At 52.6% G+C, this 12528-nt stretch overlaps 1 protein-coding gene across 6 annotated transcripts in view; it reads right to left on the bottom strand.

The window, feature by feature from the left end:
* Nucleotides 1-6: 6 nt before the first annotated feature.
* The window catches only part of AGAP1 (ArfGAP with GTPase domain, ankyrin repeat and PH domain 1), a 544600-nt gene continuing 532078 nt past the window's right edge, over nt 7-12528 (bottom strand). For all 6 annotated transcript variants that reach the window (XM_024752791.1, XM_024752792.1, XM_024752795.1 and 3 more), the window contains 2 exons: nt 3063-3318; nt 7-594 (listed from right to left, as the gene is read on the bottom strand). In XM_024752791.1, the coding sequence (XP_024608559.1) occupies nt 391-594; nt 3063-3318 (460 nt within the window). In that variant the 3' untranslated portion in view covers nt 7-390. The remainder of the gene's footprint in view (nt 595-3062; nt 3319-12528) is intronic.

Here is a 12528-nt window from a genome sequence, read left to right as displayed (position 1 = left end):
GCTGAACCGCCAGTTAAGGAGAGTTGCCCCTTCTCCTGGCTGCGCGCCTCCCCTCCCCCATGTCCCGTCCCTTGTGCCACGCTCTGTCTCCCGGCCACCGGAGGGACCGGGGTCCGGCGCCGTGTGCTACCATCAACGAACCCAGGCCCGCCGGTCGCTCCTGTGTGTTGATCAGGGGAATTTATGCAAAGGAATCAATGCTGCAGCCTCCGGGCCTCCTCTTCGCCCCTTGAGGACCATCCGGGTTTTGTGATTTCACTTGGCGTGAGGGGGGTGGGGTGGAGGCGTGGGGGGTTGGCTGGGGACCACCAGGAGGAGTGAGGGGACGCGATGGGACTCACGTGGCGTGATCCCTGAGGGCGCGCGGGAGGCTGCGGGCACCGCCGGTCCTCAGATGATGGTGGGCACCCTCCCGCCGCTGTTGTTCCGGTTATTGTTCTTCCTGGACAGGTTGGGGGTGGCCATGAGCACGAAGCGCTCGTCGGGGCAGCCGTACTGCAGCAGGACGTCGGTGCACTCCTGGCTGGAGGCCTGCCGCGCGTAGGCCAGCGCCGTGTTCCCGTGCGCGTCGCGGGCCATCACGTCCACCCCGTACTGCAGAGGTAACAGAACCGCATTAGGGTCACGGGAGGGAGGGGACAGGGCGCCTTGTTCAACCCCGCAGGCAGCTGGGGCAGATGCGGACCCCGGGACGCGCTACCGGGAGCCCGCGGGGGAGACCAGAGTCCAGTGTCCCTGCCCCCGTCCCCCGTCCCCCCGCCAGGTGTATTCTTTTCAGAAAAGAGTGTGCTTTTTGCATCGAAAAGCCCCTCCCCTGTGCAACAGAAACGGACCAAGGATAACTCTAGTTTTGCTATTTCTATTTTGACTTTCCAATTATAAACACAAAAAAGGATCACTCTTTTGATCTCAGAGGCGATTCATTTTCATTGAAGGAAATACATAGGTAATACATAAGAGCGTAAGAAGAAAAAATCACGTATAATCTCGCTATTCAGAGATAATCTTGGTTAACCTTTCAGCGGATTTCCTTCTAATGGTTCTTCTTTGAATCTAAACGCATATATGAATAACTGAGATAAAACTTGCACAAATAATTTTTATCTTTTTTTTCTTTTTTGACTGAACTTGGTGCTCTGATCATTTTCTCAGATCATTAAAAGTTATTCAAAAGCATGACATATAACAGCCATATAATATTCCTCCGTATGAACATAACTCAGTTACTCTGTCCTCGGTAGCTACACATTGTGTGTTTTATTTTTTTTTAAATTATTTTTAAAAATTTATTTATCTTGGCTGTGCCGGGTCTTCGTTGTGGCATGCAGGATCTTTTTCTTTTTTTTTTTTTTTGGTTGTGGCATGAATGTGGGGATCGAATCCTGACCAGGGATTAAACCCAGGACCCCTGCACTGGGAGCACAGAGTCTCACCCACTGGACCACCAGGAAGTCCCTACACATAGTGTTTTAAAGTTGTCATTGGTCTAAATAGTGCTGTGATGTACACCCTCATATTGAACCTTTCTCAGGATCCCTGATTGTCAGAGTGATGACTAGAAGGGGTAATACGAGATTAAATTACACAAATAGTTTTAAGCTTCTGGATCTTGGGAAAGGGTGGACTGATGTCCACTTCCACCACCATGGATGGGAGTCTCATCTCTCGTCTTCAGGAAGCATTAGCATTAAAGGAACTCTTGGCCAATTTGAGGGGGAAAGATGGCATGCAATCTGTTAATGGAACTGTGTTCCCCCAAACTTTATATGCTGAAGTCCCAACATAGGAACTGTATTTGGACATAGGGCCTTTAAAGAGGTGATTAAGGTTAACTGAGGTCATATGGGTGGGGCCCTAATCGAATATGACCTGTGTCCTTATAAGAAGAGAAAAAGACAGCAGGGATGCATGTGCACACAGAGGAAAGGCCCTGTGAGGACACAGAGAGAAGTCTGCAAGCCAAGGGGAGAGGCCTCAGGGAAAAAAGACCCTGCCCTCACCTTGACCTTGGACTTGGACTTCTGGCCTCCAGAACTGTGAGAAAATAAATTTCTGTTGTTTAACCCCCCGAGTCTGTCGTGTTTTGTCAGGGCAGCCCCAGCAGACTCATATGCAACTGCTAACATGAAGCTGAACCCTGAGTGATTCTGGTATCTGTGTACCTAATTCTCCCATCACAGCCATCCCAAGAGTCAGGTAAAAATATGTAGAAACTGGCATCGTTCTCAGCTGTGCTGGACAGACCCATCGCCTGCCCCTGGGGCTGGGAACAGAAGAGCCCCCAGCAGGTGACCCACCTCTGGACAGTGTCTCACTACTGGTGAGCACACACCTCCCCTCCCTACCCAGCACCCTCTCAATGGGCAGCTTTCTGCCACCCTTCGAATGGGGATCTGCTGTGGCCAAGGACCCCAGAGGCATGCAGGCAGCGGCCAGGCAGGGGGTGTGGGCTTCTCCGAAGCAGCTCCTGGTGGCACATTTTCTCCCTTTCTTCTCCCCATTCAAGCTGCGTGGCAAATGATTCAATAGAGATTAAAAAGATAACTCTCCCCAGCGGAAATTAATCGGAAGAGTCCAGAAGAAGCCCTTTGACAAACTCCGACCACATCAAAGCTCAAAGTCTAGGGTCCAGCATTTTTGTGTTATGTGAACGAAAAATCCACAGGTGTGGCAACGGGAAAACCACATAAACCGTTCAGTTTATATCCTCTCTCTCCACCCCTCCCCACAAAACGATGATGGGAGTCTTTTGTAAAAGCAACGAGAGGAGCATCACCAACTACGCTTGACCCAAGGCGGGGGTCATCCCAAAGATGAACTCAGCAGAAACGCTGGCAAATGCTGTGCAAAGTGGACCACGGTGCCCGCGTAAGGAGATCTCATTCCTCCCTTTTAAACTGGTGCTCTGTGTGTGCCCTCACACAGGTGGGCTGAAAGGGAGCCCCCCGACCCCACATCCTAAAGTCCCTATTACTAATGCTTCCCACTTCCAGGCAGGCAACGATAACCTTCTCCCAGAATGATGCCCGCGGAGCAGCGCCGAGGGCACGTGGGCGACCTACCCAGATGAGAAGCTGGGCCAGGACCACATTGCCCTTCCGACAGGCCAGGTGCAGTGCCGTGCGGCCGTCCCCCTCCCCGCAGGTCTCGTTCACTTCGTCCCGGGAGCTGTGCGCCAGCAGCAAGATGACCATCCGTAGGTCCTCGTCGGCGGTGGCCCGCAGCAGGTGCTGGCCTGGGGACAGCTCCGTGCACGCCAGCGGGGCCAGGAAGAGCTTCTGCTCGTACTTGGCCCGGATCCACCTCTCCTTCTCTTCCCTGCAAGAGTCACCAGACAGGCGAGGTCACGATTGCGAGACAGAACCAAGGCTGCACCCCTCTGCCCAGCCACCACCGTGTGTGTGGTGTGTGGTCCGGAGGCGTCCAGGGGGCCGTGACAAGTGTCTTCACCCGGCACCAGGAAGCCCCCCTCGGGGGAAAGGCTTCCCTACAGTGTACAAAGTGGGTCCCCACCAGGAGCACCACCTGGGCACCTGTTAGAGATGCAGGTTCTCAGGCCCCATCCCAGCCCCCAGAATCAGAACCCCTGGGATGTGTTTTAACCAGCCCTGCAGGGGATTCTGACGTCCTAAGATGTGAGAACCAGGGATCGGCCTTGAGCTCTCATGTGATTTCTTCTGCTTTTTGTGGCCCCAGAAGAATCACCCCACCGCCCGGGGTCCCGCCCAACGCAGGATGGATGCCACAGCCTCAGAGGCCCGATCCACTTTAAGCGGCCACAGTCAGAGCCAGGATTACAGACCACTTGGCTGGAGTCCAGGGGGCAGGGTGGCCGGTGGGCTCTCCCACCCGGTGTGACCTCGAGGGCTTAGTTCTCAACCTCATCGGCCGGGGAGGGGGTGTGTGTGAGCTCGGGGGTCTTATACACACTCCCGTAGAAGAAAATGTTGCTACAGACCACATATGAAAAGGCAGCGAATCCAATGGGGAAAAGAGATGCAAGCGTGACCCTGCTCGGCTTTGTTAGCTCTTGGGATACTTGGGGGAGCCTCGGTGAGGGTGTCAACAACTCCTTCAAGACGAAGAGCAGCCGGGTGGGTTTTCCAGGGAAAGTGGGCTGAGGCCCAGCCTAGGAGGCCAGGCAGGTGGCCCCCTGAGGCCAGAGCTGAGTCAGGGTGCAGAGGGCAGGAGGACATGGGGAGGGAGGGTGTGAAGCACGATGGGCATGGCAGCTGGTGCCCCTCCCCCAGGAGCATAACCCCAGGGGGGTGGGAGTGATAACAGGCCCACTCTCTGGGGCCCAAAGAGGACAGGATGTTGCCTGAGACATCTGGAAGGAGGGCTGGGGAAGGGAGGAGGGGGCAGGATGGGAAGAGAGGAGCTGAAGAAAGAGAGAAAGAAACCAACAGCAAGGTGTGTTTATATTGACCGGAAGGAGAAGACCCCAGGCCGTCTACTCGTGCACTTGGGCCGCTAATGGTGGATTTGGGTGTTGCCTCTTCTAATAAAGGTGAAGACCACTGAAAACAACTCAGTAATCCTCAAGACTGCTCCTCAAGACTGCAGCACTGCTAGGGGGAAAAAAAGTGGGGGGGAAATGCAGAAGACAGAAGTGAGATTTCACAAGTAGCTCTTGAAATGAGAGAGTCTGGGAAGAGAAGGGGGCTATCTGAAATTTCTGGCTGCCTTTCTCTGCTGCTCTTCCTGCCTCTGTCCACTTTATTTCCATCTCTTTGAAATCGAAACAATGTAACTCAGATTGGGACTCCTACCCCACCTAAACCCAGATTGGGAGTTGAACCCACCATCCTTTCATTGAGATCACACACCTGGTCTCAGGACTTAATGAAGCTCAGGTTCTTGATGTCTGGTCGCAGAAAGAATTCAGTGAGAGACAAAGTGATAGGTAAGCAGATTTATTTAGAGAGAAACACAATCCACAGACAGAGTGTGGGCCATCTCAGAAGGCAAGAGAGCCCTGAAATATGGTGTGGTTAGTTTTTATGGGCTGGGTAATTTCATAGGCTAATGAGTGGGAAGATTATTCTAACTATTTCAGGGCAGGGGGGGATTTCCAGGAATTGGGCCACCACCCACTTTTTGGCTTTTAATGGTTGGCCTCAGAACTGTCATGGCACTGGTGGGTGTGTCATTTAGCTAATGTATTACAATGAGGGTATAATGAGGTTCAAGGTCCACTGGAAGTCGAATCTTCCACCATCTTGGACCTAGTTGGCTCTAACCAGTTTTTGTCACGTCCTATGGCTGTGTCATTCTTTTAAAGGTTGTGCCCTGCCCCCTGCCCTCCTGTTTCATCTTCACATCTTCACACTATGCTTTTATATATCATCCACCCTCTATTCCCTAGCATGAAGTATCTGAGAGCCAAGGGTTGTGAACTATGAATGTTTCCTTCCATTGTGAATAGCAACAGCCTATGTGGATATCCCCAAGATGCTGCACGTGTACCACTAGCAGGACACAGGTCTATTTTAGGGGCCATGCCAATAGACTTAAAAAATAATAAATAAAGAAGTGGTAGGGATAAAATTTTAGAATAATAGGAATTTGAAAAATCATTCTAGCATATCAAACCCAGATTTCTTGAGTAGTTCTGCTTGAGTAAAATGAACAATTCAATAAAAATAATAACAGTTGCGGTAGGATGGATAACGCCTCCACCCCCAAATATGTCCATATCCTAATCCCTGGAACCTGTAGATATGTTAGCTTATGTGGCAAAAGGGGCTTTGCAGCTGTGATTAAAGTCAAGACTTTTTTTTTTTGAAAAGTCTTTATTGAATTTGTTACAATATTGCTTCTGTTTTATGGCCGCGAGGCATGTGGGATCCTAGCTCCGTGACCAGGGATTGAACCTGTACCCCCTGCAGTGGAAGGCAAAGTCTTAACCACTGGGCCGCCAGGGAAGTCCCCGGACGGATGCTCTTTGATGAAGCTGATGAAAGAAGAAACAGAAGCCCTAGAGATAAGAAGTGACTGTAATTACCCACAGAGACGTACATATACACTGATCCACAATTGCCCTCTCCTAAAACTCAGCATTTTCTCCGGGGGAGTCAGGAGGGTACATAGCTACAAACCACACAGAGGAATCACCTGGGGCCTCCGCTAGACTGGAGAAAGAAAACTCGTTACCCGTGACATTTTTCCTTTCCGAGTACAGAATAAAGGCCCTGTTTACACCTTTCCCCCGTGTTTACATTGCTCCTAGGGATGTAGTGTCGGGTTAGCCCTAATCTGTTTCTAAATACTTAGGCAAACATTTTCTTCCAGGAGTAAACCTGGATTAGCTTTGCTTCGCTTCCTGGTCCATACGAGGGACCCCCGAGCGACCCCCCCGACCCTTTTCATGAGGCCATTTCTAGGACGAGCACGTGGGTACGGCTGAGAGCTCACACCAGCACCCGGAGGCCGGCTGCACACCCTCCCCCGCTTGGGCCAAAACACAAGCACAAAAGCGCCGGCAACACCTTGGAAGTACCGGAAGAGGTGAAAGACGAAAAAAACCCCAGGCCGGGCCATGCTTTTCGTGTTACTTAAAAACCTTATTTCAAATGTATTACATATATGTTGATGCATTTCATAAATCACCGAAGAGCAAAACGCGAATTAAATGAAAAGGGACAGGAGTGGGGGAGATACAGCCAGATTTTCAAGTTCCAATCTGCTAATTCTCATTTCTTGGTAGGCATTAAAATCAGATCTCCTTTACTCTGCTCCGGCTGATTTTAATACTCATTGCCAAGTCATTCAGGGATAAACCAGAGGATGGAACACAGTAGCTACAGTCCTAACTGCAATTATTCCATTTTCTTCTTAACATTGGAAGACCCCAGCCAAAGAACGAGGTCAGACACCCCCGCCTCTAGCTCCTCTGCCGTGGTCCGTGTGGTCTCTTGGGGAACGCCCCGCCCCAAGCTCACCTGAACTCACCGAACTCGACACGCGTCTGAACGATGAGCGCATTTAAGCTGTTCTTCGCTTTTAAAAATCAGTATCGTTCGCAATACGTAATAAAGGCAGGTCCAGGTTTCGTGGGGCCGAAAACACATACCATTTGGGGAGCCTTCTGTAAGAGGAAGACTCTGAGATTATGTACGTGAAACGAGGAACAGGGAGGAGGGCCTGGGGCTTGGGCTTCCTTAGCTTGGAGCGGGGTGATGATTATTTGTAAGGGTTTCAGAGCCTCCAACAACTCAAATACAGAAAACAGGCTTGATACTGGGAACCGTCCCCAAGCGATGCTGCAAGGAGACAAAAGCAGCGAAAGCCTCTAGGCAGCCTTCTCGCTGGGGTCCACCTTTCCCAGCCCCACGTCCACACGGCTCCTCACCTCCACCAAGGGCGTCCCTAGATCTGTTCAATGCATGGTTTTTATTATCTGACAGGACCACGGCTCTTCACCAAAGCTTCTTGTGTTATTTAAAAACAAGCCTTCGATGTCGGCTTCGGGTCCTGCAGGACGGTGATGTTTCAGCGTTTGTTTGTTTTTTTCAGACACCAGGAGGCCGGAGAGCAAAGGAAGGCAGACCGCTGGGCCTTGAGTCTGTGTCAGGAGCGCTGCTTCTCCACAGCTGAAATCCAACTGGAAGGAACAGGGGATTCAGGAACGTTTCCGTTTTGTGGGAGCTAATTCAGCAACCCCCATGCGTGCATCAGCACTTAATATTAGTTACAGCCTACGTCCTGTGGTCACTGTCCACGCTGACAAACCAGGAGGAAAGCTTAATTCTGCGTGCTCCCTGCAGTGGCCAGAGGGAGGGAAAAAAGAGTCCACACTGAGCTAAAAGGCTGCGGGTTTCGGCCTTGGAGAGGCTGGCGCTCATGTGCTTGCTTTGTTCTTCTTTGTGGTGCAGACTTTTGCAACTTCAGTCACTTCCTGGGCCCTCGCTTCCTCACCTGTAAAACGGGCACAGTGACGTCTACGGCAGGCAAGGTGGTTTTGGAATTTGAAGTCACGTGTTCGGGTGAAGTGCTGGCCGTACACGGTGGTCCCCTGACAAATGGCAGCCGTGGCTGTCGTGATGCTTGAAGAGAATAACATCTCAAGATCCGCACTGCTGTTGTGCTCACAAGCGCTCCCCGTGGGGGCGTCGCGGGCGACGAGGTGGCATTGGGGGCAGGGGGGTGGGGCCTGACACTCCCACTGGGTGGGCGAGAGGACCCTGGCCAGAGGCCTTGACAAACCCATGGGTGTCCTGTGGGGCTCCCCCTCCAGGGTGCAGAAGGACCTGAGACACTGGGGTGAGGAGTGGTCAGCAGATTCAAACGACCCCATAGCTGTCAGGACCTCTGGGGCCAAGTCTGGTTGGCCTCTGCCCGTGGCCTTGAGGCATCTAAAGCCTTCCTGGATGTTATGGACTGAACTGTGTCCCCCCCTCCCCCCAACCCCGATTCGTGTGCTGAAGCCCTACCCCACCCAACGTGACTGTATTTGAAGACAGAGCATTTAGGAAGTAATCGAGGTGGACTGAGGTCACGGTCCTGGTCCGTATAAGAAGGGGAAGAAACAGCTGGGGGTCTTTCTCCCCGTGCACGGAGGAGAGGACACAGCCGGTAGGTGGGTCTGCAGGCCAGGAAGAGGCCTCAACAGAAACCAACCCTGCCGACACCCTGACCTTGGATTTACAGCCTCCGGAGCTGTGAGAAAATGAACTTGTATTATTTAACCCCTCCGCCTCCTCTACCCCCGTCTATGGTATTTTGTTATGGCAGCTGGTCTGACGAATACACTGGACAGCCACATGGTCCACTGTTTCCACTTGGCTTCTGTGCCAACAGTCACCATGGGAAAGACAGATACTCGGACAATGATTCCTTTTCTGCGAGAATATTCTGTCTAAAACCATTCGCCCCAAGAAACCATGGTGCCAAAGCACAGATACCCTAATGGTGACTCTGACGTCCCAATCTCGCTTCTGGGATTCCCGGCTTGTCTCGGCCCAGCCTTTCTTTTTCCCCAAGGAAGGCCAGTTCAAGAGCAGTGTAGCTGGCAGTACATCACCTCACCTCATTCCAGTCCCCTGGAGGCTCACTGCTCACAGCCTCCGTTAGCTAATGAGCTAAAAAATGAATTATTGGCACGGCTGGCCATCAGCAGAGAGGAGGAGGCCCCGCTCCTCATTTGAGCCCTGCGGTGACACACCTTTAAATAAATCAGCTGCACGGGACCAGGGAAAATGAGGGAACGGGCCACTCATCACAAGACACCAACCCAATCCCCCCAAAGAGAAAGACAAGATACAATCGAAGTAAATATTTTCTCTCCTTTTTGCCTAAGATGAAACCCTTTCTAGGTAGCCTTCCATGCCCTCCGGGCCCAGGAAACTGCCTCATGTGTGAGCCTGGGGCCCAGGTCTCGGAAGCCGTGACTCCAGGGTCCTGTGGGGTCTGCCGGGCTCAGCTGGTCTGCTAGGCCTGCAGCCCGACAGATGAGGCTTTGCCGCACTTGACCTTGAGGGGTGTTGACTCGGCCAAGGCTCCACCGAAGGTGATCCCGGGGGTGCACCTCACCTGCAACCCGCAGATTTAGTGCCTGCCAAATGGAATCAACTACCAGCACCAGTAAATACCGCGAGGCCCCACTGAGGAGGTGCCATCTCCAAGCCGCAGGAGCGCCTACTGTGATGGTGCTGCTGGTGACGGTGACGATGGTGACAACAGTGACCGGCTTTGTGGACGATTCCTGACCCTGGAACACCCGCCGTGTTCTTACGAGTGACCTACATGTCGAATGCTGAACACCATGCATGTGTGACGGCAGAATTGTGGCCATATTTTGGGAAATCATGACATAAAGGAAACGCAGGAAAAGAGATGGGTCATTTTTGTGGGAAGCTTCAGAAGATGGGGAAAAGGGTGGAGTCTGGAATTGACGGACACGGCTTTTCCTATTTTTTTTTGCGGTACGCGGGCCTCTCACTGTTGTGGCCTCTCCCGTGGCGGAGCACAGGCTCAGCGGCCATGGCTCACGGGCCCAGCCGCTCCGCGGCACGTGGGATCCTCCCGGACCGGGGCACGAACCCTCATCCCCTGTATCGGCAGGTGGACTCTCAACCACTGCGCCACCAGGGAAGCCCAAGTTATCTGTTTTATATATAGTACTGTGGATATGTTAATCTTTGTTTGCAGTTTTATAGTAAACTTTAAGCCTTTCTCATCCTTCCTTGACCTTTATTTACCAAGCAATGGGCATGCAGTGATCAACCATGGCCAGGTCACTGTTAAAATAGCTGGACTCTGTTACACACACTAGGAAAATCCCCAAGAGCATCAGAGCTAATGTTTATTAAGTACTTTTGATGTGTTAGCCGCTAGGCTCAGTAATTATCTGGTTTCATTCTGACAACACCTGGTGGGGTAGGTCCTACCATCATTCCCCCACATTTTAGAAGGTGAAGACGGTCTTGCTGGGTCCCTGACCCGTGATGGCCCAAGCGGCTGTCCCCGGTGGTCACTGCCTGAGCTCTTCCTCCGGGCTCTGCCACCTCCCAAATAAGGAAACTTGATCCCATCTGGAAGGGCATCGCCTGCGTTGTGGGATTCCAGCTGAGTCCCCAGCACTCCGCCCGCCCGTCCTCTTCAATCACCTCACCATGTGGTGATGGGTCAAGTGTGAGTCGCTTTGGAGAATCTAGAGCTGTACCACCCCCGGGACAGCATGAGCCACGCACAGGTGTTTAAATTAATCCAGAGAAAACAACGAGTCCCGCTCCTCTAGATGCATCACACGGGTAGAGTACTCAGTGGCGCCAGGGCTGGCGGCTGCCGTCTCGGGCAGTGCAGACGATCTGGAGCGTCTCCATCCTGGCAGAGGATATAGTGCTCATCCAGACAACCTGTCTAGATCAGCACTAGGGAGGGTTTTTCTCTCCCATTTTTTTCTTACCCAGATTATTTGGGAATAACCATAAATGCAGAATGAAGAGAAAGGAAATCACCAACGTGTGTGTGGGCGATGGAGTGGAACAGAAGCCAATGCAGATGCCAGCACTCAGGACAGCAGCTTCTCTAGGCAGCCGGGTCCCGGGGGGCGGGCACCTGTCACTGCTGGTGGCCATGACGTCACTGGAGCACCGCCAACGCGTGCTGTCATCGAGGAGCTAAGGGCAGGGCGGGTCTCAAAGACCCTTCGGGAAAGCTGAGGCTGAGGTGGAGCCGCACGAGACCCGCGCCACGCCCCTTAGAGAAACGCCGTCTTGATGTGGTCGGTGGCCCCTCCTCTGTCCACCGGAGGGCTACAGGGATGCGGCCTCACTCAGCTGCCACCAGCTGTGCTTGGCGTCTGGCAGGGAGGGCCCGGGGTAACAAGGTTAACGCGCTGCCTTCCCAGCAAAGACCATTTTATCAAATAACCACAAAGCTTCTGATTGGCTTCCAGCACCGTTTCGTGGTCCCCAGGAGCAGACACGGGAGCCGCGGCCAGACGTTCCCTGGGTCCTCAAGGGGCCCACCGTGGAGGCAGGATGGACGATGTTTTGGGGTGACGTGCGGAGTGGTCAGCCTTCCCATCTCCACAAACGAGGCTTTCTCTGGCTCGGACCCTGGGCAGGCATGGCCTTTCCCAGAAGCCCCCTGAGTGTCAAGCCGAATGTGTTCATATTGACGGGAGACCCTCCTCCCAAGTGTCTGAAGGCCAAGAACTTTTCGGGTGCTTACCAAACTGCTTCTTCCAGAAACATCTTTTTTCTTTCCCCCTCACGGGGTGGGAAAGGATTTTTCAATAGTGCCTTTATTTATTTATTTGGGTGCCCCACGCGGCATGTGGGATCTTACTTCCCTGACCGGGGATCAAACCCGTGCCCCCTGCACTGGAAGCGTGTGGAGCCTTAACCACTGGACCTCTAGGGAAGTCTCTCAACAGTAATTTTAAAGGAGATTTTGTAGCAAAGTGCACCGGAGTGGAGGAATGTCCTTTGGGGTGAGGTGGAGAAACTGGAGGAGACCTGCACGGCTTTAAATGGTGACCCAAGAGGCCAGGAAGAGGAAAGAAAGCGCTAGCTAGCAGCAAGGAATTTCCCAAGTGTCTTTCGGCCTCCAGCAAAACAGGAACTGGAAGGGGAGGCATGGTAGAGGGGGCTGGAACAATATGTTAGGAAAACAGAGGGGCTTCCTCTCTCTGCAGGGGAAGACCCCGGCCCACATGCTTTCTCCCCCGGCCGCGTTGCCAAGGGGGCCGGCCTCGGGATGGGGGAGGGCAGCCAACAAAGACTGATGGCTATTTATTCTGTAATTACCAAAAGCTTTTAAGAAACTGGCCACTGTAAATCCCACATGCAGAGAGCAGAAGGCAATGGACAAGGATTTATGCTCACAGGGCAAAGACAAAATAAATATCCTGCCTGACTTCGGATCAATATTATGAGTGTTTTTGCCAACCTGCAGGGTGCTTTATGAGCTCGGAGGAACAGAACAGGATCATTATTAATTAAATAAAGTCAACTGCATTAGGCTTATTATTTCGGCGAGTCACGGTTAAGTGTGCCAGGTGGCAGGGGTTGGGGGCGG

The sequence above is a fragment of the Neophocaena asiaeorientalis genome, unplaced genomic scaffold, assembly GCF_003031525.2.
Source record: "Neophocaena asiaeorientalis asiaeorientalis breed wild unplaced genomic scaffold, Neophocaena_asiaeorientalis_V1.1 scaffold294, whole genome shotgun sequence".
Lineage (NCBI taxonomy): Eukaryota > Metazoa > Chordata > Mammalia > Artiodactyla > Phocoenidae > Neophocaena > Neophocaena asiaeorientalis.
Note: the sequence above shows the minus strand (reverse complement) of the source record. Positions and strands in the feature narration are given on the sequence as shown.